Source organism: Leopardus geoffroyi, chromosome A1, assembly GCF_018350155.1.
Source record: "Leopardus geoffroyi isolate Oge1 chromosome A1, O.geoffroyi_Oge1_pat1.0, whole genome shotgun sequence".
Classification (NCBI taxonomy): Eukaryota; Metazoa; Chordata; class Mammalia; order Carnivora; family Felidae; genus Leopardus; species Leopardus geoffroyi.
Genome location: NC_059326.1, coordinates 238,701,038 through 238,727,282, shown reverse-complemented (window position 1 = coordinate 238,727,282; position 26,245 = coordinate 238,701,038). Strand labels below are relative to the sequence as shown.

General features: G+C 58.4%; 1 protein-coding gene across 2 annotated transcripts in view; it reads right to left on the bottom strand.

The window, feature by feature from the left end:
* Positions 1 to 8,556: 8,556 nt before the first annotated feature.
* The window catches only part of LPCAT1 (lysophosphatidylcholine acyltransferase 1), a 46,338-nt gene continuing 28,649 nt past the window's right edge, over positions 8,557 to 26,245 (bottom strand). For both annotated transcript variants that reach the window (XM_045442972.1, XM_045442976.1), the window contains exons 6-14: positions 25,732 to 25,790; positions 23,905 to 23,939; positions 22,699 to 22,753; positions 20,683 to 20,765; positions 16,805 to 16,930; positions 16,119 to 16,272; positions 13,776 to 13,874; positions 12,388 to 12,526; positions 8,557 to 10,531 (exon numbers count right to left, since the gene is read on the bottom strand). In XM_045442972.1, the coding sequence (XP_045298928.1) occupies positions 10,347 to 10,531; positions 12,388 to 12,526; positions 13,776 to 13,874; positions 16,119 to 16,272; positions 16,805 to 16,930; positions 20,683 to 20,765; positions 22,699 to 22,753; positions 23,905 to 23,939; positions 25,732 to 25,790 (935 nt within the window). In that variant the 3' untranslated portion in view covers positions 8,557 to 10,346. The remainder of the gene's footprint in view (positions 10,532 to 12,387; positions 12,527 to 13,775; positions 13,875 to 16,118; positions 16,273 to 16,804; positions 16,931 to 20,682; positions 20,766 to 22,698; positions 22,754 to 23,904; positions 23,940 to 25,731; positions 25,791 to 26,245) is intronic.

The window sequence follows — 26,245 nt, the reverse complement described above, 5'->3', positions numbered from 1 at the left end:
TTTTCAACGTTTATTTATTTCTGGGACAGAGAAAGACAGAGCATGAACGGGGAAGGGGCAGAGAGAGAGGGAGACACAGAATCGGAAACAGGCTCCAGGCTCTGAGCCATCAGCCCAGAGCGTGACGCGGGGCTCGAACTCACGGGCCGCGAGATCGTGACCTGGCTGAAGTCGGACGCTTAACCGACTGCGCCACCCAGGCGCCCCAGCACTGTTTTTTAATATGTTCTTTTCCACTCAGCATATTTGAGATGCCTCTATGTCATGGTGTGAATCAGCAGTTAATTCCTTTTCTTGCTGAAATACTATATACTTCCAGCATTGCCCATGCACCCTCCACCTGTTGATGGGCGTTAGGATATTATAAATAAGACTACTATGTACATTTGTGTACAAGACTTTGTATGGACATATGCTTTCATTTCCCTTGGGTGACCACTTAGTTGTGGAGTGGCTGAGTCATCTGGTAGATGTGTGTCTGTTTTTATTTTTATTTTTATTTTTTTTTAATGTTTTTATTTATTTTTGAGACAGAGAGAGACAGAGCATGAACGGGGGAGGGTCAGAGAGAGAGGGAGACACAGAATCGGAAACAGGCTCCAGGCTCCGAGCCATCAGCCCAGAGCCCGACGCGGGGCTCGAACTCACGGACCGCGAGATCGTGACCTGGCTGAAGTCGGAATGTGTGTCTGTTTTTAAAAACTGCCAGGTTGTTTTGCAAAGTGGTTATACCATTTTACTTTTCTGTGAACCACGTATAAGAGTTTCAGTTGGTCCGCATCCTTGCAACACCTAGTATGGTCAGTCTGTTTAACTTCAGCTGTCCTAATTGCCATGTAATAGTATCTCCTGGTTTAAGTTGTCATTTCTCTAGCGACAGAGATGTTTCAGCAACCTCCCTGTGTGTGGCTGCCATCAAGTTCTTGTCCGTGTCTGTTCAAACATTTTGCACATTGGATTGTTTCCTTATTCTCGAGTTTTAAGAGTTCTTTACATGCTTCAGCTATAAATCCTTTATCAGGCAGGTAATTTGCAAATCCTTTCCCCAGTCTTGGATTATGTTTTCATTCTCTTCATGGAGTTTGTCAAAAAACAAGACACTAATTTTGATGAAGCCTCATTTACTTTTTTTTTTTTTCTTTTATGGATCTTGCTTTTAAGTGCTGTATTTGGGAAATATTCGCCTAACCCAAGATCACAAAAATTTTCACCAAGTTTTTCTTTGAAATGTTTGAAATTTCAGGTTGCACATTTAGGTAGATGACCCATTTTAATTGACATGGTCGAGATAAGGACAAAAGTTCGTTATTCTGCAGGTGGGCAGCCTGTAGCTTCTGCTCCGTTTGTGGAAAAGACATCTTTTCTCCACTGACCTGCCTTTGCACCTTGGTTGAAAAATTCGTTGCCTATATGTGGGTGTGGGGTTATTTCTCAGCTGTTTCCTTGACCTATTCCTCCATTTTGTTGTTGGTTCCACTCTCGCTATGGACGAATCGTGTCCCCCCGCCCCCAAAATGCCCTAACCCCAGGGTGACTATATGGGAGATGGGGTCTTTAGGAGGCAAAGTTAAATGCGGTCATCAGTCCAATTGGACTGTGGCCTCGTAACAAGGGATGACCTCTCTCCCCGCCCACCACGTGAAGACACAGCCAGACATCGGCCCTCTGCGATCAGGAAGAGAGCTCTCACCAGGAACTGAATTGCACAGACCTTGGTCTTGGACTTCCCGGCCTCTGTGAGAAAATAACTTGCTGTGGTTTGAGCCATGCAGTCTCTGGTGTTTTTGTTATGGCGGCTGAGCTGACTAGTACAGCACTATCTTGGTCCCTGTTGTGTTGTGATGCATTCTTACGTCAGGTAATAAAAGTCACACAACTTTGTCCTCTTTCAAAGCTGTTTTGACTATTCTGGGTCATTTTCATTTTTTGTATGAATTTTAGAGTCAACATTCCAATTTCCATAAAAAAATCCTGCTGGGATTGCTTTCGGTGGAGGCTGTCACTCGTTCGTGACCTTTGTTCTTTTTATTTGTTTATTTATTTAATTTTTTTTTCAACGTTTATTTATTTTTGGGACAGAGAGAGACAGAGCATGAACGGGGGAGGGGCAGAGAGAGAGGGAGACACAGAATCGGAAACAGGCTCCAGGCTCTGAGCCATCAGCCCAGAGCCCGACGCGGGGCTCGAACTCCCGGACCGCGAGATCGTGACCTGGCTGAAGTCGGACGCTTAACCGACTGTGCCACCCAGGCGCCCCATTCTTTTTAAATCTAAGCTTTTGATGCCATAAAGTTCGTAAAGTTTGAAATATTTTTGTTTACATTCATTTCAAAATATTTCCTAATTTCCCTTTTGACTCCCTCTTGGAACCATTGTCATTTATAGATGTGCCAAATTAGTCTCCAAATATTTGAGGATTTTCTGTGTATATTTTATTCTTTTCTGGATGTATCTCTTGTATCGGTACCTAATTTACTTACTTTCTCATTGGAGAACACACTTGGATCCTTTTAAGTTTGTTGGGACTCATGTTCTAGAGTACGGACGATCTTGGTAGGTGCTTCACACGCATTTGAAAAGGTACACTCTGTGTCACTGGGTGATAGGCAAACTCAAACAGGGCAAGCTGGTTTTAAGGTTTCTGTCATCTGCATCCTTGTGCACTTCTGCACACTCGTCCAATCTGGGTTGGGAGGCGGGTGCCGAGACCCCAGGTGGATTGTGTGGACCCGCCCGTGTCTCCTGCGGCTCTGCGTGTCCCGGTCCCACCGACCGTGAAGCTCTGTGTGGGTCACACACGTAGGACCGTTCTGTCCTCCTGGGGAGCTGAACCCTAACGATCTCTGCTCCGAAACTGACTTTGATGCTAGGACCATCACTCCTCCTTCTTTCCAGTAGCGTCGGCATCTGTCCTTTGCCCTTTAACCCATTGTTTCAAGGGTGTTTCTTTCAGGCCTCATGTAGTTAGGTCTTGCTTTTCAGCCCAATCCTTCGTTTCTCCTGTCACTGGGGTGGAGCGGGTGTTGAGATCATCTACGTTTGATGGGAATGTTGATATGGTTGGGTTCGAACCTACCATCTGCCATTTGGTTTCTCTTTTTCCAAAGCGTTCTCTGTTCCCTTTTTCCTCCTTTTCTGCCTTCTTTCGGGTCGAGTCGTTTTTTTAAAATTCAACTTCCCCTCTTGTTGGGATCATTAGCTACGTCTCTTTGTTGTGTTACTTCAGCGCCTGTCCCGGTCTTCCGTTGAGTGATGGGACCCCCTCCTCACACCGTGGGAGGACTTTGCAGGCACTTGCTTTCCCCTCCTGGTCGTTGTGATGTTGTGGTCAAACGTGTGGCCTCTGCACGCTGGGGACCCAAGCACGTGGAGTCGGGTTTCCTTCAGGCCGTCGATTGTCTTTTAAAAAGATTTAAATAATGAAAAAAGAAGTGTAATTCCCATCTCTGGACCTCATTCTCTGTCGGTCCAGATTTCAAAACCGTATCATTGTCCTTCAGCTTTAAGGACGAACTTTGGTATTTCTTTTAGGTAGGGTCTGCCGGCGATGAATTCTTTCAGCTTTTTTAAGTCTAAAGACATCTCGGGCCGGTGGGTGGCTCAGGCGGTTGAGCGTCTGAATCTTGGTCTTGGCTCAGGTCATGATCCCAGAGTCCTGGGATCCAGCCCCTCGAGTTGGGCTTGAGATTCTCTCTCCCTCTGTCTCCCCCCCGCCCACCCCCCCACCCCCGGCCCCGCTCACTCGTGTGTGCTCTCGTTCTCTCTCTCTCTCTCAAAAAACATTTATTTCTCTGTTTTCTCTGATATTTTTGCTGAGTACAGAATCCTGGGTTGGTGGTCTTGTGTTTCCCCACCCTAAAGACCTCGGCCCACTGTCTTTTAGCCATCATGATGTGCCTGGTATAGTTTCTATCATGGTTCCTGTGCTTAGAGCTCACCGAGCAAATTGGATCCACGGGTTTGCAGTTTGAATCGGACTTGGAAAGCTATTTCTTTAAATATTTTTCTTTGCCCTCTTCCTCTGGGGACCTAGCTTGAGCTCCTACTGCTCACTGATGCAAGGTTCAATTCTTTCTTTTTTCTCTATTTCGTTTTGAGCTGTTCGTATGGCTTTATCTTCAAGTTTACTTGCCGCGTCTTTTGCGATGTCAAATCCACCCTTAATCCCAAACGTGCATTCGCATCTCAAACACTGTCGTTCTCTTCTCTAGAATGTAGATTTGTGTCTTTCAAAAGGTATTTTTAATTCTCCACTGAATACGTTACGTGTTGGCTCCACAAGGTTTCTGAGCAGGTGATACGGTTGTGTAGTGAGACAAGCTGTCAGTGCCTGGTCCGCAAATCCGATCACCCGAGTCACTGCCGGGGCTGGTTCTGTTGACGAGAGATCTCTTTTCTTGCATCCCGATGATTTCCGACTGGATGGCAGGCGTTGTGAATTTTACCGTGTCGGGTGCTGCACAATTTTGCATTCCTGAGAGTATTCTGGCACTTCTACTGGGGCTACAGGCACGTCGCCTACAAACAGCCCGCTCATTCTTCCAGGTCGTGCTTTTAAGCTGTGTTCGGCCGGGTCAGCGCAGCGTTTGTCCAGGGCTGGTGCCTCCTCAGTGTCTCCTCCGCGACGGCTTGTTCCCGGAGGGAGGGTGACCCAAGGCGGTCTTGGTTCCTCCATAGCCACTAGGGGCAAAACTGTGGACGCGTTAACTTCTATTCACCTCAAAAGAATTAATCGGCTCGACCAGCCCTCGGCGGTATCACCCGGCAGGGACTGACCCCGCGTTCGGGGAGGAGCCCCTAGGCCCCCGGGAGACACCCGGTGTCCGGTGCGGTCAGGTGGGCCGGGCTGCAGCCGGCAGAGCCCGTGTTCTGCAGCCTCGGTCCCAGGAGGCACATACTCCTCACGGTGCAAATACTTCCATGTTTACGGAGATGCACCTTCCAGCCCAGCATCGCGTCTGTTTTGTCCACGGCTTCACATGCGCTTGAAAGAGCAATTCAGTCAATTTAGTAAATGGGGTCGTTTGAATTTCCTCCATAATTATGTCTCTTTCCCTGGTGGTTCTATTGATTACCAAGAGAGCTGTGTTAAAGCCTCCGACTAGATTTGCTGATTTCTCGATCTCTCCTTTTAATTCGGCCAGTGTTCGCTAAGTATATTTCGAGCTGCGTCGTTAGCTACGTATCCCTTTGGGGCTATTGTGTCTTCCGGCTGAACGGGGCCCTCGATGGTCATGAAGGTGACCCCTCACCTCCACACTCACTGGGACCACAGTCTGACCACACACACTTCCTTACGGTTATGTTTGCACGTTGCGTGCACCTCCCGTTTAAACATCGTCAATATACCTTTAAATAGCAATGGCTAGGTTTTTAAAAAATTTGGTCTGGCAATTTATTTAGGAGTTTTTTAGTCTATATTTGATATAATTATTGGTATGATTGGATCGAAATTTACCGTTTGCTATCTGATTTCTGTTTGTATTGTCTGTCCTTTGTTCCCTTTTCTCACTTTCCTGCTTAGTTTGGATAAAGTATTATTTACAAATATATTTTACTTCTGCTATTGGCTTCTTAGTTCTACATTTTTGTTTCTTTGGGGGCTTAGGGTACACGTCGGTCCTATTCTACTTTCAAATCCTCGCAATCCTCGTGCACAGGGTCTCCACGTGCATCATCCTCACGCACAGGGCCTCCACATGCACAATCGCGTGCACAGTCCTCATGCACAGGGTCTCCACGTGCACAGTCCTCGTGCACAGGGTCTCCACGTGCACAATCTCGTGCACAGTCCTCGTGCACAGTCCTCATGCACACGGTCTCCGTGTGCAGGCCATGGAGGTTTCCTTTCTCTGGCTGCTCGCACAATGGTCTCTCTGTAAATGGTCTTTGTTTCTTACGGTGCGGCTTGCTGTATGTTTGTTATAGTTACTCTGCTTGTGGCCTCTTGTGTTTCTTGGATGCCTGAGTATATAGATTTGCAAAAATCCTGGCTGTTATTTTGTCAGGTAATTTTTTTGCCCTGATATTCCCTGTTCCAGGACTCCATCACAAGTGACAGAACACTGAATGTTTCCTGCTGTTTTTGGCCCGTGTGTCCCCGGGACCACACACTGCTATTTTCTCGAGAATACTTTCCCCAAAGGGTCTGGTCTCTGGAACTCGGTCCAGGGCAGGACACACGGGGTGGATGGCGGCTGCCTCTACTCCCAGCCAACGCAGCCTGTGGACACCTGCACAGGGCAGCCCTGGAAGGGGACTGAGACGAAGCAGAGTTGGTCAACCGGGAGCCCCCCCCCCCCCCCCCCCCCCCCGGGGCCGATGTGGTCACACTGGTTCCCCCTTGACAGAAGCAGGTCCCGGATGTGGCCCCCGAGGTGCTGCCGCTCCCCGGAGTCCGGCCGATCACCCTGGATCCTCCTTCACCGAGGGAGGCCGTGTCCTCATTTTAATACGCTCCTTCCAGGGACGCGTTTGTCTCCTCTGCCCTGGGCACCTCTGCCAGCACCGTCTGCACACTTAACCGGGGGCTTCCTTCCGCACGGCGGGTCGTGTGCGACACTAGGGGCGGGGCTTTGCCAAACGAAGCCCGGGCGTGCGCTTGCACCCCTGCTCCTACCGGGCTCCCCCAGCCCGGAAGCAGCTGGCCTTGTTGGACGAAGGAGCCCCGAGGCACCAGGACCCGGGCCGGGGCGGCACCCGTGATGTGGGCGTGTCCAGAGGGCTGTTTCCTAGCAGGAGACACTCCTGTGACCCAGGCAGGGCAGCGGCTCTTCCGACACCTGGTGGGGGGGGGGGGCTGGTGTGGTTTCGTCTCGTGGCGGGTGCCTCCTCCGGACAGACACCCCCCCCCCCCCCAAGCTGATTCCACCTGCTCGTGGTTCTCTGGCCAGGGAAGCGGGAGCAGCGCTGACGTGTTTCCTGCGCAGACTCCCCGCCCCTCCCTGTGCCGTCCGCCCGGCGGACCGGCTCGCCGCCCAGACACCGCCGGGTCTGCAAGTGGCCTGTCCCCCGGGGCGAGGGGGGGGACGTGCCGGATGCCCTCGTTCCCGGGAGGCCGGTCACGCACTTCCGCTTCTCTTCGCTTTGAGGTCATGGTTCCTAAGGATGGAGCGCCACCATTTGGGGACACAGCTGACCCCCACCCCCCCCCTCGCACTGAGCTCAGCGGCCCCGCAGGACGGGGAGGGCGGAGCCCCGTGGCCCTCTGGGCACTTTCATCACTAAGATCGTGGCTGATAAAGGCTCCAGATACCTCGGGACGGAGATGCTCCGCTAGGTAAGGACACTCACTTTCCGGGGACGGCGGGAGCCAAGGCCACGTGCGTGCGGGTGGGAAACCCCGTAAGCGGCCACGCGGACGCCTTCCTGGCCTGGTGTGTGCGCGTGCACGGCGTGTGCTTGTGCGACGGAGCACACGCCGCAGGTGGTCGGCCGTTCACTCACTCCCCCCACTCCGTGGACTCCCCGTGCTGTGGGTGGGAACGTGAACGGCGGTGGACGTGAGCTCTGTGTTCTGTTAGACAACATTGGGGGGGGGGGGTGACCGCGTCCGCGTTCACGCTGCCCAGGACTGGACGCGAAGGTCCGCGGGCGGGTTAGTCCCGGGGAGAAGGTAACGCGTCTGTTGGGAGCGGTGGCTCAGGGGCAGCACCCCGGACGGGAGGCGCGTGCGGGAGCGGACAGGGGACGGACGGGCAGCGCCCGTCGAGCGTTCGGAGCGCCGCTCCACCAGCCGAGGCCAGGGGTCTGGCGCTCTCCCACCGGCGGCTCCGGGGGGCGCAGCAGGGGCCTGGCCGGAGCCGCGGAGACGCCTCTTCTGCCCCCGGTCCCTGATGGCGACTTCCCGAGGGTGCGCGTCCCCGTCAAGCCCGTGCCCGGCGGGGACGTGGATGTGCCGAGTGCCCAGAGGCCGCGGTAGGCACACCCCGTTGTCACCGCCACGGTTCCCACAGCCCATGGCGGCTGCTGCTGCTTCCCGCCACACCCGGAAGCCCCCGGCTCGGAATGTGACTTGAACCCTTTCAGAGGCAACACCCAGTTCCGACAAGAAACAGGGCAAAGAAGTAAAAACCGTTTCAAGGGTGAGTGCCACCTCGGGCACACCCTCCCAGCCCACCCCGCGGGGCCGGCTTCTCTGGCGCGTCACACCGGGCGTCCCGTCCTTGGAGGGAGCGGCCACTTAACCGTCTTGTTGCGGTTACTTCTGGGGACTGTCGTGACCTGGCCGTAGAATTCTCTTCTTCCACTTCTGAGCCCTTTACGGCCTTGAGAAGAGGCCCGGGCGCCGGACCCTTTCTCACGGCTGCGCCACGCGGAGCGTTTGCGAAATCCCAGGAACCGACCCACCAGGCAGGCGGGCGGCCGCACACGTTCGGGTTCCCCGGGGTGTCAGCTGCTGCCCCCGGCCCCAGGAGCGCGTTTGCGACAGAATTTCAATTCCGGGGCTTTCCAAACATGCCCCAGAAACCCCATCGTGATGGGTTCTCGGTCGTGGCCCAAGAACCGTCTGCGGTCGCGTTTCCAATAAAGAACGACGTGTGACAAAGCGTGTCCTCAGGTACGTACGACTTTACACTTTATTCATTCCAGTGGAGACCAAACCTGTTTCACGGAGCCCACCCCGGACCCCGGGTCCCCGCGGGGCCCCCGTCGTCTCCATCCCCACCTCCCACAAAAGGGGTCCATCCATATCCACGTTCTGAACGCCCGCAGGTGCAAGGCCGCACGGAAGCACAGGAGGAACAAACATCCATCCCAAGTCTGCTTATCAGAGGCTTTTTTCCTGAAAACGCGCACGGCATTCCGTTCAAACAGCCCTTCATGCGCAGACGGGGAGGGGCCTCCCCTCGGGATATCTTAGTCTGTTCACCTCCTTCACCCGTCACTTGTACGTTTTCTCTCTTAAAAACAAAACTTTATGCATCTATAGTCACATAACTGATCGCCGTGAACCGCCAGGCTGTGTCTGGCCGCCGCGGGCGCCCAGCTGGCACTGTCACGCCGGTGTGGTCGGGGAGGGGGCACAGCCGAGGCCGGGGGGCTTTTCCTTCACTCATGGCCGTGGCCGTGGATGGAAATGCGCACCGAGAACTCCTGGGGAGGTTACAAACGCTTTTTCCTGCACTTCGGGCCTGGCGGTCACTTCCTACGCAGAGGCCCAAGAACAAAATACAACTTATTTAGAAATTCAGAAGAACTTTCCCCCCAGGCAAACCCAGAGGCTTTGCTTCAGGGAACGGAGTGGAGACCGCGGGGCTTATATTGTGCTTTAAGGACAGGTTTCCAGCTGTGTGTCCAGGGAGTGATCTGGGCTGAGCTCTGGGCGGGAGAGGCGACAGGAACCGTCCCTTTCCTGCGTCTGGAGGCCGTGCTCCTCCCCTTGGGCTCACCAGAGGCCTGACGGCCTTCCCCGGACCTCCTGCCATCCGCACGGGCTGTCCCCCCGGCACCGGCTCCCGCGGTCTGCACACGGTTCCCTTCCCCCACAGCTCCTCCCCCTGAACACGGGGGACCCAGCACCGGGAGCAGGGACGAGGGTCGGCCTCCCAGCGGGCCCGGCCCGTCGGCAGCCCCCCTGCCGGCCCAGCACCACCGTTGAGGCCGCTACGTGCACGGGGAGGCAGATCACGTCCCGTTACACGGAGACACCAGGCTGGTAACGTCTGTAGAAAAGAGGGGTCTGAAAAGGGTTAAAGAGGCAGACGGGAGCTCTGGGCCACGTGTGTGGGGGACCCAGACACGGGTGGACCTGGTGGAGAGAGGCCGGCAAGAGGCTGAAGTCAAAGCCCCACACAGCCTCGGACCTGATCACAAAAGGGCCCGTAAATAAATATCCTCTAGCCCCGAAAGGAAAAATGAAGTAGAAAACAAGTTTTGTTTTTTTTTTTTAAAAATGCTGTGAGCTTCCCGAAGTATCTAAACGAAGTTTATAAAACGCCCGCGAGCGCCCAGATACAGAAACGTTTAAAATTAGATGCGGCCCAGCCAGCCTGTGACCCCCAAGGTCGGCGGACGGTCTGTGCTGGGATGGAAACGCGCGTGACGCGCCCTGGTCTCAAGCGTGTGTCGCGCGTGCACGTGGAGGCCCGTCCGCCGGGCGAGCCGCCGAGAAGGGACACGAACGGGGACGTGGCAGAGACCGTGGTGGAAACGAGCCAGGATGGTCCGGGCGATGGGGACAGGCACCCGGCCACGCGGCCTCCCTCACGCGGGGCTGTCCACGGAGGAGCAGGGTGGCGAGCCCAAGTCTTGTGGATGGGCCTGAGGCCGGCGGGCGCACGGCCACGTGGAGGCGGGTGGTGACTGGGCCACGGAGATGCCTCATCTTGCCAGAAACCTTCATCCTAGTCCAGTTTCTTCCGGAAAGGTTTCCTCCCAACGCCTGAGTTTTCAGGGCTGAAGTCAGCACAGAAGCCGTTGGGGGCTGGAGCTGGGGGCGTCTGCGGGCAGCTCTCAGGACGCGTCTGGTCAGGGTAGAGGTAGTCCTCTGCAAAGTCAGGGAACGCTTCTGCAAACCTGCGGAAGTCGGCTGAAAAGACGGGCGCCTGGGTTACAGGGGGACAGACGTCTGGAACCTGGGGCCCCCATGCCTGGTTCTGCATGGGCAACCAGCTTACATCTCACACCCTCCTGGGAGGGCTGGGTCCATGTGTGTGGGGAGCGCTGGATCCGTGTGGGGGGAGGGGGAAGGGGTGGGGCCCATGTGGGGGGAGGGGGGAGGGCTGGGGGTCCATGTGGGGGGGAGGGGGAGGGCTGGGGTCCATGTGGGGGGGGGAGGGGGAGGGGTGGGGCCCATGTGGGGGGAGGGGGGAGGGCTGGAGGTCCATGGGGGGAGGGGGGAGGGCTGGGGGTCCATGTGGGGGGAGAGGGGGAGGGCTGGAGGTCCATGGGGGGAGGGGGGAGGGCTGGGGGTCCATGTGGGGGGGGGGAGGGGGAGGGCTGGGATCCATGGGGGGGAGGGGGAGGGGTGGGGCCCATGTGGGGGGAGGGGGGGAGGGCTGGGGTCCATGTGGGGGGGAGGGGGAGGGCTGGGGGGGGTCCGTGTGGGGGGGGGGAAGGGGGAGGGCTGGGGGGGGGTCCGTGTCGGGGGGGAGGGGGAGGGCTGGGGTCCATGTGGGGGGAGGGGGGAGGGCTGGGGTCCATGGGGGGGAGGGGGAGGGCTGGGGTCCATGTGGGAGGAGGGGGGAGGGCTGGGGTCCATGGGGGGGAGGGGGAGGGCTGGGGTCCATGTGGGGGGAGGGGGGAGGGCGGGGGTCCATGGGGGGGAGGGGGGCTGCGCATGAACGGGGCTCAGAGCCATTGGGCTTTGCCGCCTTGGGGAAATCTGAGGCGAACGTGCTCTTCGAGGCGCAGGCGTACTCCGGGTGCTTGGCACGTGCAAAGGAGCCGCTGTTCACCCAGGAGTCGGCTCAGAGGCTGGACAAAGTGTCCACACCATGACCTGATAACCTGCGAGGCAGGCGCCACTGGTGACCCGTCTACGCGTTGGAGACACCAGGGTCGCCCTCCCAGCCGATCACCTGAGTGGCTCTGAGCCCCCGCGTCGTCTACCAGGCCTGGGACCCAGTCTTGGGGTGGAGAGTGCCCCCGGGGCGCCCCAACGGCTTGGAGACGCTCTAGGCCTGGATGTGGGAGGGCTTTTCTGGAAGGTGCTCACTTGGCACGTCATCACCACGCCTCAGTGCGCCCGGACACCACCACCTGCCCTGAGGCGGAGACACGCACGCACGCGCTAAACCAACACACGTGTCTGACATTTGGACGCAATTTAAAAACACATCCAAACAAGACACGAACAATGACCTTTCCTGAGCAAATGTCTACTGTTTTTTTTAGCGAGGAAACATTCACTTCCAGACATGCGCACTGGCTGGTGTGCAGCGGGGGCTGCCTCCTGGGGGTCCTACTGCCCCTCCCCCTTCCTCCTTGGCCTGCGGGTGGGTTTCAGGTCTGAGTCCCCGAAGATCTTGGCTGCCCCACTTTGTGTGGCCGAAAGCGATGAGCCGACCCCCCACCCCCTCCCTGCAGCGGTCGGTCCTGATGGGGCTGGCTCCCCGCCTCCACGGAGAACCCGGATCGCGGACCCCCGTGGGCGGCCACGGCCCGGCCTCAGCACACACTGCCCGCTGCCCTCGGGGGTGGCATGGATCTGGGGTTCCGAGCCTGGGCTTGAAGTCTGGCCCTATTAATTCCCCGCAGGGATCAGATCCCAAGTGCCCTACCCCATCCCCGCCAGGTCTGGGGAAGAATCTTCCTTTGGACAATCTTGTGTAGCCCGAGACACCGCGGGGCCCTGGCGAGCACGGATGGGGTCTCCCGCAGCCCGCCTCCTGGGCACACGCCTGCACAATCCAGCCGTCCTCCCCCTGCGCCCGGGCCGCTCACCAAATGTGATCCTCCCCGTCTCCTCCTCGTCGATGGCCCGGAAGAGGTCGGTCACGGTGAGCTCGGCCACGCCTAAGGCGGTCTTGAGGATGCTGGACAGGGCGCCTTCATCGACGCAGCCGTCCTGTGACCCGTACATCTGCAGGCAGAGGCTGGTGTCACCCACGCTCCCCCAACTGTGCAGAGGCCCTGACCCCACGGCTCCCACTCCCAGGAGCACGGAGGCCTGTGCCACACCCAGCTGCCCTAGCAGGGGGCTTCCGGGTGGTGGGACACGTGGGTGCTCAACGAAATGGACGTGCCGCCACCGTGCTTGACCTTGAGGGGGTGGCTGACCCACCGACCTTTTCCAACAGCTTCTGCTTAGGTTCTGGCAAGTGACCGAGAGAGTCCCTGTGGGGCTGGCACCAGCTGTCAACCGCAGCGTGAGCACCCCAGGGCTGGTCACTGTCGGTCTGCCCGTTAGCCGGGGGCCGCCCTCTCCCGGGCTCCCCCTCCTTCGGTGGCCTGAGAAGCCTGCCCGTCCAGTGGGACCCCAGCACTGAGATACAAGCACTGCCTGGCTTATACATCAGGCTCTCACGAGTCTGGCTAATAGGAGTTGCATCTGGGGGCATCTGGGCGGCTCAGTCAGTCGAGCGTCCGACTTCGGCTCAGGTCATGATCTCACGGTCCGTGAGTTTGAGCCCCGCACTGGGCTCTGTGCTGACAGCTCAGAGCCCGGAGCCTGCTTCGGGTTCTGTGTCTCCCTCTCTCTCTGCCCCTCCCCTGCTCGCGCTCTGTCTCTGTCTCAAAAACAGAAACCTTCAAAAAAAATTAGAATAGGAGGTGCATCTGTAACAAGGAGCCGTTCTGAGACCCTGACAAAACTGTGTTTCTGGGGAGTGAAGCCGGCCCAGCCCCATCCCAGCTGACAGTGTCCTGGGGAGGCGGCCGGGTGAGGGCACGTGAGCCGGGGCCCCGTTATGGGTGTTTCTCAGACTCTCAGAATCCCGGGGATGTGGTGGAAGGCTCGGCGCTGGGCACACAGCCGCTCTGCAGCCTGAGCCGACGCTCTGACGAAGAGGCCGCGGTGGGAGAGAGGACCGGGTGCGGGCTGCGCCGGATGGATGGCGTAGGGCAGCCCTGTCCAGGCGCCCCGGAACGCACAAAGATCCTACCCCGTGCCCTTCTGGTGAGTGTGGATCACGAACTGCAGGAGGAAATGGATCGAGGACGTTTTGGGCGTTTTCACAAACGACGGCTGATACGAGCTTACGTGAGAACAGGAGCCGGGCACGGAGGAAGTCTGTCCGCACCGCAAGGGCTCGTAAACGGGTGCGGCAGGCCTGACGTGATCTGCGTCTCGCTGTCCCTACAGACTAACCTCATACGCGCTCCACACTTACCCTGAATGCCAGCTGGATGGTGTCCAGAGTCCGGGCCGGCCGGCAGACGACGGACAGGGCGACGACACACTCCCGAGGATCCATCGTGCCGTCTCCGCTCTGGGAAAGAGACACACCCTCAGGGCCCAGCTCGGTCCCTCCGCGCGCGAGCGTGGGGCGGTGCTGGGGTGTTAACGCTAATCCCTGGATATTAACGGGAAGGTTAGGGGCATCTGGGTGGCTCAGTGAGTTAAGCGTTCAACTCCTGACTTCAGCTCAGGTCACGCCTCACAGTTCCTGAGATCGAGCCCTGAGTCGGCACAGAGCCCGCTTGGGATTCTCTCTCTCACTCTCTCCCGGGCCCTCCCGTGTGTGCACCCGCTCTCTCTCTCTCTCAAGATGAACTTAAAAAAAAAAAAAGTTCCACTTGATTTGCTATTACCTGCTTACATGAAATGCGTATTAAAAATTTTTTTGTGTGTTTATCTGTTTTATTGAGAGAGAGAGAGAGAGAGAGAAATGGAGCGTGAGCAGGGGAGGGGCAGAGAGGGAGACACAGAATCCAACGCAGGGTCCAGGCTCCGAGCTGTCAGCACAGAGCCTGACGCGGGGCTCGAACCCACGGACCGTGAGCTGAAGTTGGACGCTTAGCCAAATGAGCCACGCAGGTGCCCCACGAAATGAGTATTTTGTAAGAACATTCACGGCCGACTGGCCTTTACAAGGTGACCTCAGCACACACCCTTTTAGGACGTTACAACTGATTCTCAAAGTCTACGGGACCAGCACGTGAATCTCCTCTGGAAAGTTCACGCGATGCGGTGCCCGCTGCCTAAGGCTCTCCTTCTAGAAAACCCCAGCAGACAGCAAGGCTCTCATCTGTGCCCCGAGAACCTAGGTGAGCACGTGGAAAGGTGGGCACCCAGCCTGGCCTGCCGTGCGCCCACGTTGCACGTCCCCAGGGAGCCTGCGGGCAGGGCTGCTGTTGAGTGAGCAGGCCGCCACGGGGCGTGGGATGAGCCGGGACGGGGAGGTGGAGGCCTCGCGGGCGGGGAGACTTCTGGCACAGGGGTGGGGGCACAAGGGTCCCTTGCCGTCCCCCGAAGGGAAGGGACAGGCTTCCCTGGGATGGCGCCACGCCCGTGGTCCAGGCGGGGTGGCCTCCAGAGCGAGCTCAGGGGCCGGGCAGGTGAGTTCACTTCGGGCCCCTCAGCCTGTGTGTTCCCGGCCCTTTAGCTTCTGGGTCTGGGGGTCTTTGTGTGGAACGGGGAGTGTCTGCGTCGCAGGGCCACTGGGCGCCCGGGGTGGGAAGTAAGACCTAACAGCCGCGTGCCGCGGCAGGGGTCTGCGGGTCCCCACCCGATGCATGCGCCGGGGGCGCCGCTCGCTGCTGTGTTCCAACGCGACACCGTGGCAAAGCGCTGGCGTGAAAACACCGCCACAGCTGGGGCTCCAACGACGGGAGCGCGCGGCCAGGACGCAGCTGCGAGCGGCCTTTCCGCGAGGGGGACCCTCCAGGCCAGCCCGCCGGTTTGTGACGGCGGCACACGGGGCCACGCACTGCGACGCGTCAGCAGGACGCCCGTCACCGTGACCTGTGAGTGCCTGTGGTGTCTCTGACGTGCCCGAGTCACACGCTTGCCTCTCCTTGGTCCCACCACGGGCCAGGCCGCACGGGACGTGGCACGTCGCCACAGAGGACACGCTGTGATATTCACGTGGAACGTGCTGTGCTGTTCACACACATTTGTGGCTGAAGGGGCTGCTCGGCACATGGCCTGCCGTGGGACTGGCCGCCATGGGGGCCCATCCCTCGACGCCAACATCCGGGAAAGAGCGGGCGTGGCAGCCACCGCTCCCGGCGTGTGGTCTCCCAGCTCTACTCCCGGGGCCCAGCTGGTGCAGGTGGCCGTGGACCCCCGGTCCAGCCACGACACGTGACCCGACTGTGACGCATGGCTGGCAGGGGTGAGGGACGCTGTGCTGGGGGGTCCTCGCGCTGGACGGGAGGTCCGTGGTGACCCCACGTGCTGATCATGGGGAAACAGGCCCGTTATTCGGGAATTCTGGATTTCTGGGGAAGGGGACACTGATATTACTAGGTTTTTGGCGGTCCCACCGTAAAACCCCAAACCACAGCTATGTTTATCAGCAAACGTTAACTTAAACGTCCGACTTCTGTGTGCTTTTAACAGCACGGGAGAAAACTCTGGGCGGGCTGGTCGGACGGGCGCGGAGGGGTCGTTCCCGCCCTGCTTCCTAAGTCTCCAAGAGATGCTTCTATCGTAACAAAACAATATACACGGAAAAGCTGGAAAAGCTGGAGGTTTTGCCTCGAAACCGCTCACAGGGCTATGGCCCCACCTCATCAAACAGGGAGAACAGGTCTTGTAGTGTGTCTGAGACGGGGACGCCCAGGTACTCGGCGAACTCGGGGAGGCCCACCCTGCGTCCCCCCTGCGTCTGGGCCCGGTCGGAGTATTTATCCAGATCTTTCTCCAGTGTTTCTGGTTTCAACCTACACAAAAAGAGAAGGAAGGACATTTTTCAGTAAAATTACAGCATGCTAAGAACAGGAAACGTGCTGTTAGAAAATTCAAGAAAAGAGTGAAGTTGCTTTTACAACAAGAGGCAAGTTCATTAAAAAAAAAAAAGCGTTCTAATAATTTTGCCTCCGGCGTCTACAGGAACGAGGCCCCGCCAGCTGTGGGGACCCACCCTCGGGCAAGTGGGGGCGGCCACCGGCTGCGCTGCGACGGTCCTCCCGGGTGGAGCCCACAGAGACCGCTGCCGAGCACTGGGGGTCTGAAGCGGGTATTTGGAAAACCCCTCAAAACCCTGAGAACAAGCCCTTTTATCTGCTCGACGGCCCCCGCGAGGGCCTGACAGAAGTTTCTGGAAGCTTCCTGTCTTAGAAGCAGCATCTCAGCGGTGCCCTCCAGAGCTCTCCCCGTCGCTGAGCAAACTACTCGAGCTTCCCTCAAATCCGCCACAGCCTCGAGGGAGGGCCGTTCCGGGCCGGCGGCTCGAGTGAGAAACAGCAGACTCACCCCAGGCCCCTCACCAGCCGAGCGAACTCGAGAAGGCAGGTGTCCGCGGGGAGACGGAGCTGGCCTTCCGCCAGGGCCAGCTGGCAGTCGTCATACGTGTAGTCGGTCACCGAGACGCCCAGGGCCCTGCGGGAGAGGAGGGCACCCCGTCAGCCCCACCCAAGCGGCACAGCAAGGAGCCCGTGCAGGGCGAGCCCGGGAGCCCGGCGCTGGGGAGGGCGTGGGGCGGGCTGAGGGCGAAGCTGGCACCCCTCCCCTCCCCCCGTGGGACACGGGTGACATTCCTCATGCACTCCCGGCTGCCCTAAAGCTGAGAGAAGGAAAAAGCACACAGTTACCCGATAGAGTTCACGGTCCTGCGGGACGTGAGTCTCAGTCGGTTTGCAAACATCTTAGTAAATTACAAGAAAAGGCGACCTTACCAACAGCCCCATCTCCAGAAGCCTGTAGGCTCCGTTCCCCGCAGCCCCAACATCACCCCCACAGCGCTGTGGGAACAAAGGCCAGAAGAAGTGGCAGGTAACGTCAAACTTCCTCGTGACCTGCGGCCCACGGGCAGAGGGAACACCTGCCCAGAACCCCCTACTGTCCCAGGGGTAATGCCTCCCCAGGGGGAAAACAGCCTCAGCTTCCCAACGGCAAGGCCTCCTCTGCTGGGATCCTCCTGGGCACGTGAGAGCCCTCCCGCCAGCCTTCCCGGGTCCTTTACAAACCGAACCCCCAGATGCAGAACCGCCCCAGCACGCTCTTCCTGCCCACGGCCCTGTCCCCGCGCTTCGGCGAAATCCCCTTCTGGCACCAAAGGGGTCTCAAGACTTCTTTCCTGGCCGTCAGCTCCGGACCCCCCACCCCTCCAAAACCCCACCAGTGCTAAAGTCACAGCGGCCCCACCTCACAGGCCCCTCCCCTGTGGCTCCTGCCTCGTCCACACAGCAGCAGCACCTGCCACCCCACACGTCCCACGAGGCGCACGGTGGCTGGTGCGCGAAGACCTACGCTTGCGGACGGCGATCCCTGCCTCTGGGTCTAAGAGGTTTACGTGCGAGCCACGTTTCTGTGGTACTCTTGTGGCCCCGTGAAAACCTGTTTCAGTTTGACAACAGGAAGAAACTGCTATGAATACAGGTGGTGTCGGGGTGGGTGTGCCCGTCAAGGACGGAACGTGTTTCCCAAGAAGGGACACCCACTGGACAACCACGCGACGGCAGCTGGAGAAGAGGTTCGCGCCAGAAAGCCGCGCGTGTCTGTGGCGCTGGGGGCTGACAAAGAACTCCCAGAAGCAGGATGAACCGTCCACATCGGAAGTACGCCCACATTTGTAAGTCTTAAAAAGTGGGGCTCCTGGGTGGCTCAGTCAATGGAGCGTCCGACTTCAGCTCAGGTCACAATCTCACGGTCGGCGGGTTCGAGCCCCGTGTCGGGCTCTGGGCTGACGGCTTGGAGCCTGGAGCCTGCTTGGGATTCTGTGTCTCCCTCTCCCTGTGCCCCTCCCCTGCTCACACTCTCTCTCTCTCTCTCACAAATAAATAAACAAGAAAAAAAACTCGTAAAAACTGGACTAAAGCACATGAATATGTGAAGATTTCTAGTAAGCAGATGAGCAGTTCTCAAGCCCGCCTCTCAGGGGCTCGTCACCTGGCCCAGCGCTCTGTCCCTTTGGATCCTGCGGGCACAGAACAGCTGTCCCTCGCGACTCCGGCACCCGGCAGCCTTTAGGCAGGTGAAGCCGGGGAAGGCCGGGTGGGAGGACCCCACTGAAAACGCCCTCTGGGCCAGGACCCTTGTGGTTTCCCGAGCGCCCCCTCCCACCCACTCCTGCATCCCAAGATGGGGGTGTCTGGTGGGGCCCCAGCAGGACAGACGGACCCCACCTGGAGGAAGGAGGGGAGGATGAGGGGGTCTGAGCAGGGGCGGCGTGGTTCCAGAGCATCAGCCCTGGCTGCAGCCCTCGCCCCAGAGTCTGCACCGGCGTTCTCACGCAAGCCCACGCGGGCACCCGCCACATACGAGCCCGTAACCGGAGCCACGGGGTGGCGGGTGCTCAGCACGCCGACGTGCACAGAAAGGCAACGTGTCAAGTCCACACGTGGCACTAAACAGAAAAGCTTATGAGCGAACCCCAAATTTCAGTTACTTGGACCCTGGGGCCCCAGGCTTCGCAGCTAGCACAGTATTACCACGGTCCCCCTGCCAGGCAGCCGGTGGGTGCCTCCAAGAGGACACCGCCCCGCGAGGGGGGGTCTCACCCAGAAGTCCCGCTGGTCTAACGGTGGCGAGGGGCCGCTCGCATCAGACTGACAGTGCCCTGAGGTCAGAGGCGGGGCTCAGCCATCCTAAAGCGTTGCATCAGGCTTCTGAAAAATGTGCGTCTCCCATTAAAGGAAACCTCAATGGTAGAAAACTCACCAAGTGTTGGACCCTGGGCCCCTCCCCTAATGACCGAGAGCACCTCCCACCGTTCCCACAGCCCCTCGTGGCAAGACGGTCCCACGGGAGATCGTGGGTAAGGAAGCGGGTTCTGAAGCGGCTCTCCCACAGCTACTAGGATCCCCATGTGGGGACAGGAGCCGGAATGTACCCGGAGCGTCTTAGACTGTCCCTCAGGGACCCGGGCTGTTTCCAGGTGGGTCCGGAACCAGGAAGGTGACACCCCACATCCCCGTTTCTGGGTTCTCTGCCCTTTGCCACTTGACGTATGATGCTTGTCCTCCGTTAACAGGCAGAGTTGGTGAGATACTCATCAACATTAATGGCTAATTTATTTGAATGGGAATTAAAAAGAATTCACACCCGGCAAGCCTTCGATTCCGTAGGGATTATTTACCAAGAGGCTGAAGCAAGGTGTCACCGAACGCCCTGCCTTGAGTCACGCGTATCCTGGTGGCCAGCTGCTGCCTGTGTGTCCGGGATTCTGAGAGTGGGAGGGACACGGGCTGCCAGTGGCTGGGCACCCAGGGGGACCGGAGCCATCTGCTGGGCTCTGTCCCCAGCCTAGCTTTCTGAGGGGCGTGTGGACACGCGGAGTTCGAATTTACCTGTGTTCAGGTTAGGATTCTGCTTTATAAAGTCCCACAGAATATGTTGCCACAGGGGTGTGATCTGTATACAGTGAGGGGACAGGGTTGACTTCACACCCAGGCCACACCAGCTCGGCAAAAGTGCCTGTGAAAACGCCTCCAAGGCCACGCAGACCTCCCGCCGGGGACCCCGCGGAGCCCCTGAGCTCTGAGAACCCCTCCCGGGACCTCAGTGGCCACACAGAGGCAGCCCCTGCTGCCGGGGAGTAGAAGAGAGGAGACGGGACACGGGGGGAGGGGGTGCGGAAGGCGCAGGCTGATGTCTCCCCGTCCACAACAGCCGGGAAGGATATGGAAACAAAAGCGAGAAATTCCCCGAGGGCACGCACGCTCCTTGCGGAAGCACTTTATCTTCCGGGATTAGACTTGGGAAGAGGGAGGAAGAGGGCTGAAGGCTACTGCAGCGGGTGAACAGAGAGCTGACACACAGGACAGCCCCGTGGGCCCCCAGGCGGTGCGGCCCCTCGCCCTCGGGCGCAGACCCGGCACCGGGCTGACTGGTTCCTACCCACGCGTCTGAGTTCACCAAGTTAAGCAACGAAGCAGAGGCAGAACCGTGACCCCACGGCCACCGGAGGTGCGAAAAGAGTGGCCACGCGCGCCCCCCGCCCGTGTGCCCACTCAACAGGCCCTCGCTCGCTTCTGCAGAGACCGTTTTCCGACGGCTACCGGCTAGTTTGCTCCCAGGGCTCAGGAGGAAGCGGCAGCTGAGGGGCAGCCCCGGGCCATCCTTGGGCAGTGACAGGGGCACCAAGGTGGCGGCGGGGCCTGCGCCCGGGGCGTGGGAGGGACAGCACTCACTCTGCCATGACGCGCCGCACGTTGCTGGCATACAGGGCCGGGTCCTTCTTCTCCTCGTCCGAGGGGCTGTACACGGGAAGGAACTGAGCACAGAGAAGGCCGAGTTACTTCCACGGGCATCACCAGGCCACCGGAGGTGACGGTCGCAAGCCTGACACGATTAAGGTCTGTCAAAGCACTTTCCGTTAGAACCATCTTCAAAGTGGCCACGGTGCGCGTGCACGCACGCACAGACACGTGTGTGAACACTCACAACCCACGACTCCTCGGCAGGAGCGCCCCTGCCTGCAGGCGCACTGGGTGACAATCTCACACGGAATCTTCCTCTACGGAAGCAAAAGTTAATTCGTGTGCCTTCCTCTCGAAAGGCCTCAGCTGGTGTTGGGGGTAACACGACCAACTATTTTCTCATGAAAAAGCACCAGATTCGACATCCGCTGCATTTTCAGATTATGACAAACCGTCCCACGGAAGTGTGCATTCGCGTGAGCGGCGCTTTAAATGAGTGAGTCCCACGCTCTGCTGCCGCCCCACTGTGTGCGGGCGTCTCTCTTTATCACAGACATCTGACAGTACAAGAACGTCCCGAAACCCCACCAGTCCTCATCACGTGACTTCATTCACCCGGCACCATGAACTAGACGCCGTGGAAGTCACAACAGGTGCTCACGGACGCCCGTAAGCATGGCGTGAGTAAAGACACTTAGAGCGATTTCAAAAAGTCGTTGTGTCTTTTGAACTCAACATCAGAAACGAGGAGTGAAATGGAGTTCACACCGGAGGCATGGTCCTCCGAGGCCCCTGCACTGGCTGCTTCCGGGCCACCGGCACACGAGCCACACACAAAGTTCTAAGGGGCAGGCCCACCACCCTCGGACGCGGGCCGGGGACCCTTTGCTTCAGCCTGTTGTGATCAAGTGGCTTCTGTTCTCCTGAAGTAACAAACCCGGAGGCCGGCCGAGAGCCAGGCTCATCAGTAAGTTTGGTGCAACACGACAACTTTTACCGGAAGGAAGTTGTCTCGTTACACCCTCCACGCCATGAACGGGCCATCCCTACTCTGCGGTGCGGGACTAGCCTACTGGTTCCCTTCTTAAAAAGGAACCCTCCTCCCTCATGCACTTGGATGAAACATGCAGGCTGCACGATTGTGACTATTTAACAGAGTGGAGGGAACAGGAGTTGTGACTTGGGGACACCCAACGGGCTGCAAGCCGGGAGGCAGGTTATGCAATCCGACCGAACATCAAACAGAAAACAGCAGTACGAGACATGTGCCACGTGAACTCGCCAGTACCAGACCACGTAAAAACGCCAAAACATAACTCACTGCGTATGCGCCAATTTGCTAACCGTGTTAAAAGACGGTTGTGGATTTTTAAAATCCTATGTAAATGGATTCAAAATCATGCAAGAGACACAATGTGATCGATGAAAAGCCACGGGAAGTACCTCTAAGGAGCTACAAAGCAAGACAGACGCGTATAACACTGAGACACAACGTGACACGGTATACTAGGTGCCGCGACAACACGTAACACTGTGTCTGTGGAGACCCCCACGTCGTACAGCACATCCCCACAGACACAGATAGGACCCAGTATCCGCTAACACCACGTCCACACAGGTAACGTCACGTGTTTGCACGACACCAACACGACATGACATCTGTACGGACAACGATGTAACAATGCTCAACTCATATCCGTAGAGTCCCCAGTCACAGACTGTGAAACGCTGTATCCGTGTAGACGTCAACGTACAACTTTACCTGCAGACGCTGTATCACATCTGTTGGTACAGACGTTAATACAACATTGTATCTGTATACACCCCAGTGAAGGTTGCCTAAGCTGTACCTGCACAGAGGATAACCCTGTGCGATGCTGTATCTGCATAGAGCCCGACGTAACACCATATCGCGGTGCATCTACACAGACCTCGACGCCAACACTACGGTTCCTACCTTTATAAACCCCGACATGACATTGTAGAGGACGCCGCATCTATACAAACCTCGATTTCCACTCGATTGTGAAACTGACAGAGCGTGAGCCACAGGATTTTCAACCTTAAAACGAACAAACAGATTTACAGCATCGGTTAAAGGACTCTCGATTTTGTTTAAACTACTTCCGATTCTGGAGCAGAGCCTCCGGATGCCTTCCCCTGCAGAGGGCACCACTGTGCAGTGAATTCTTTCAGCGGACGCCGAGCCTCCCTCAGCCTGACCCGAACCTCGCAGCAGTGAGGAGGATGGGGCTACCTTTACTGAACAGGGGACTTCCCTGTCCCTACTAAATGCACCGACCCTGCAGCTCTCCTTTGCCCTGCGTGCCACGTTTCCCCCGTGTGTCCTCCAGCTCAGGACACCTCGCCTACCTGACGCTGTCCCCGACCTGGCCGTCCCCAGTGACGCGGACCTCTCCGGGCCCGGCCCTAGAGCTCCTGACCGGCATCACCACCCTGTTCTTTGCAGAAGTTGGACAAGGGGAGCCATCCGAGTCCTGTCCTCGGGCCATCGCTCACCCTCCACAGTGGACAAGTGCCCTCTTAACTCCGTGCACACCCAACTCCTGCCCCGTCACTGCCACCCCCAAGCCTGACTGCCACAGCCCAGAGGAGCCCCTTCCTGCCTTTCCCAGCTTCCCTCTCGCTTCTTGCCACCCACTCTCCACACTCCAGCCCCCGCAACTTTATCACTCCCCCCCACCCCTCGCTGGCGCAGACGCTGCCCTTTAGGGAGTCTTCCCAGCATCCCATTCCAAATGCCTTGGCAAGGCCTGGGGGCCTGGCTCCACCAGCCCCTTCCCACCAACAGCAGCTCAAATGCTGGCGTCGTGGGGAGGCCTGCTGTCCTGGAGCCCCCGGGGACTGAGACGGGGGCCGTCCCCGCAGCTCCCCTCCCTTCCTAGCAGCCGCAGGTGTCTGACGTGACGGTGGTCACCGAGCCGACAGGCGCAAGTGGGAAGGAGAGCCACTCCCAGTTACCTTCCCACAACGAACTTAGGTCCTGGGCGCCAGGAGGGTGAGAACGGGCCAGGTTTGTACACCTGGTTTGCCCAGGGGGCAGAACTGAACTACTGTTGAACAGCAGCGGGTCACGCGTCCAGAGTTCCCACGTGTGCACAGCGCAGGCCAAAGTGCAGGCCAGCCGCTGGAGGGGCCACTGTGCTTTCTGGGGAGGACAGGACGCGTGAGAGCGCGCGGTGTCTCACTTACGCTCCGGGTCCTTGCCACGTCCACGTGATGGTGTCCTGGGGGGCAAGAAAGGAGCAGGATGAGTCACAGCTGACCCAGCGTGGGCCCGCCCTCCGTCCTGGCCTCGACCTGCCCGTCTCTCACCAAGACGCTGCTGCCCTCTTCTTCCCCAGTCTGCTCTGGGACAAGGGGGCAGGTGGGTGGCTACCACTCCCGGGCCGCTCTAGACACACTCCTCTCCTCCCACGGCTCCAGGGCCGGTGCATCCCTCGTCCTGTCCCTTGTTCAAGCCGTCCCGCAGCTTCGGTCTACGGCCCGTGAGCCTGCCTTGTGCGGGCCTCGGGAGCGGTCCCTACCGCGTGAGGTGCGTTCCAACCCACACCCACCTGTACCCCCACTGCGGGGCCTGTGCGTGCCCCGCACCCCGAGACTTGTGGACGCCCCCCGCCCTCGGTCTTTGCTGCTGTGCCAGCACTGGGCGGGGACGTCAGAGGACACGCGCCCTGTTTCTACCCTGACGCCGGTCCCCCGCGTGGGCTTTCTTCTGAAGTCCTTCCCACAGGCTGCTGAACACCCTCCCCTCCCCGACCCCAACCTCAGGGGCTTCTCCGGCCGCCGACCCGTGGCCCTGGCCCACCCTCCTCCGCACAGGACCGGGTGCAAAGTGGTCAGTGGCGGTTTTCCGGGAAATTATGCAGCTGAAGAGGACGACACAGACCAACGAGAAGAGACTGCAAAGCAGCCAGGCTGAATGCTTCTAGAAGAACCCAGGCGAGGCAATTTGCTTAAACTAAGTTGACAAAGCAAACTTAAGAAGTGGAAAACCTAGAATTCTACACGTCGATGACAGATTCTCTGACTCTCAGACGCCGGCTGATGCACGCACCTCTCCGGTCACGTACCGCGACCTCTCGGTTTCCGTGGCTTCCGCTTCTGACATTTACTCACTGGCCACTCTGGGGGCCTCTTTTGTGTCCGTCTGCACTGAAGGCACAGCGTCTGGTCCAGCAGAAGGTGGGCCAGGCCCCTCACGCCCACAGACGTCACCCACACACGTCACCCACAACTCTGCCCCCATCCGTGCCAGCAACTCCAGACCCCACCGTGCTGCGACTGGGGAGTTTCTGTTTTGCTGTCACAAAGACACAGTGGGACAGAGACACAGCTCGCTGTGACAAACCCACCTCCTGTGTCCTCCGTCAAGAAACAGTCCAGCGCATCCAGTGCCCAGGCAGGGCCCAAGGACACGAGTCCCTGTGGCCCAGTCTCAGCTACGAGAGCCCGACGCCTGTCGAGGTACAAGGACGTCCCCCTGGCAGGGGTTCTGGCAGAAGTGAGATGCTCTTACAGAGGTGGCAGCGGAGGGCACGGGGGCCTGTGACCAGAACCCGCTGAGGCTTCGTCCAGCTCCCTGCCTCCCCTGAGCTGGGGGTCCGTCGGGATCACCCAGGCACTCGGAGCCCCACACGCCCTTCTTTTACTCTGCTCTGTCACAAGTAAAGACCTCTGCACGGAGCCAGACGCACAACAACGGCGTATTAAATACCAAGTCACTTAGTTCCTTTCCCTCCTGCGGTCTCCAGCCTTTCAGAACTTAAGCACTCTTAATTTTAGTGTTTCCTGGTAAACAGGCAGTGAAGGCTCCTGGGGACATGGGGGCCCGTCCCACATCGAACCATCAGACGGAACAGAGAGGAAGGGCCTCCGCTCACAACCCACGAAAACAGGACTTCACGCACGAATACTGAAGCGTTCTGGAATGTCGGGATTGACTAGAAACGGTGCCTGAAACGTCTTCAAACTCTCATTCCCAGGTAAATCACCGGAATCCCCGGGAAACACGCTTACCAGTTTGTTCGGGTACCGCAGAACCACAGGCTGGACAGGAACTCCTGGGATGAACGCACCTGCGGGGGAAAGGGCAGCATCCTGGTTCCCGAGCCGCGGGCCCCGCGCTGGCGCCTCTCATGCTGGTCTTGGAGTTAACGTGAGCTTTTCTCCCTCGCCCTCCTGGTCAGAAGTCTTATTAAGGTGCCTGGAGGGACCCTCAACATGGCTGCCAGCTGTGAAATCTCAGGGGAACCCCAGGCTCACAGCCCGTCTCGCAGGAGCGTCTCCGGCCTGGGGTGTACTTTTGTGGGAAATCTGGGAGGCACCGGTGGGAGCAAGGGTCTCCCCTGCTTTCTCGAGGAGGAATTTCTCTGTAGAATTAAGAAAATTACAGGGGCGCCTGGGTGGCTCAGTCGGTCGAGCGTCCGACTTCAGCTCAGGTCATGATCTCACTGTTCGTGGGTTCGAGCCCCACGTCGGGCTCTGTGCTGACAGCTCGGAGCCTGGAGCCTGCTTCGGATTCTGTGTCTCC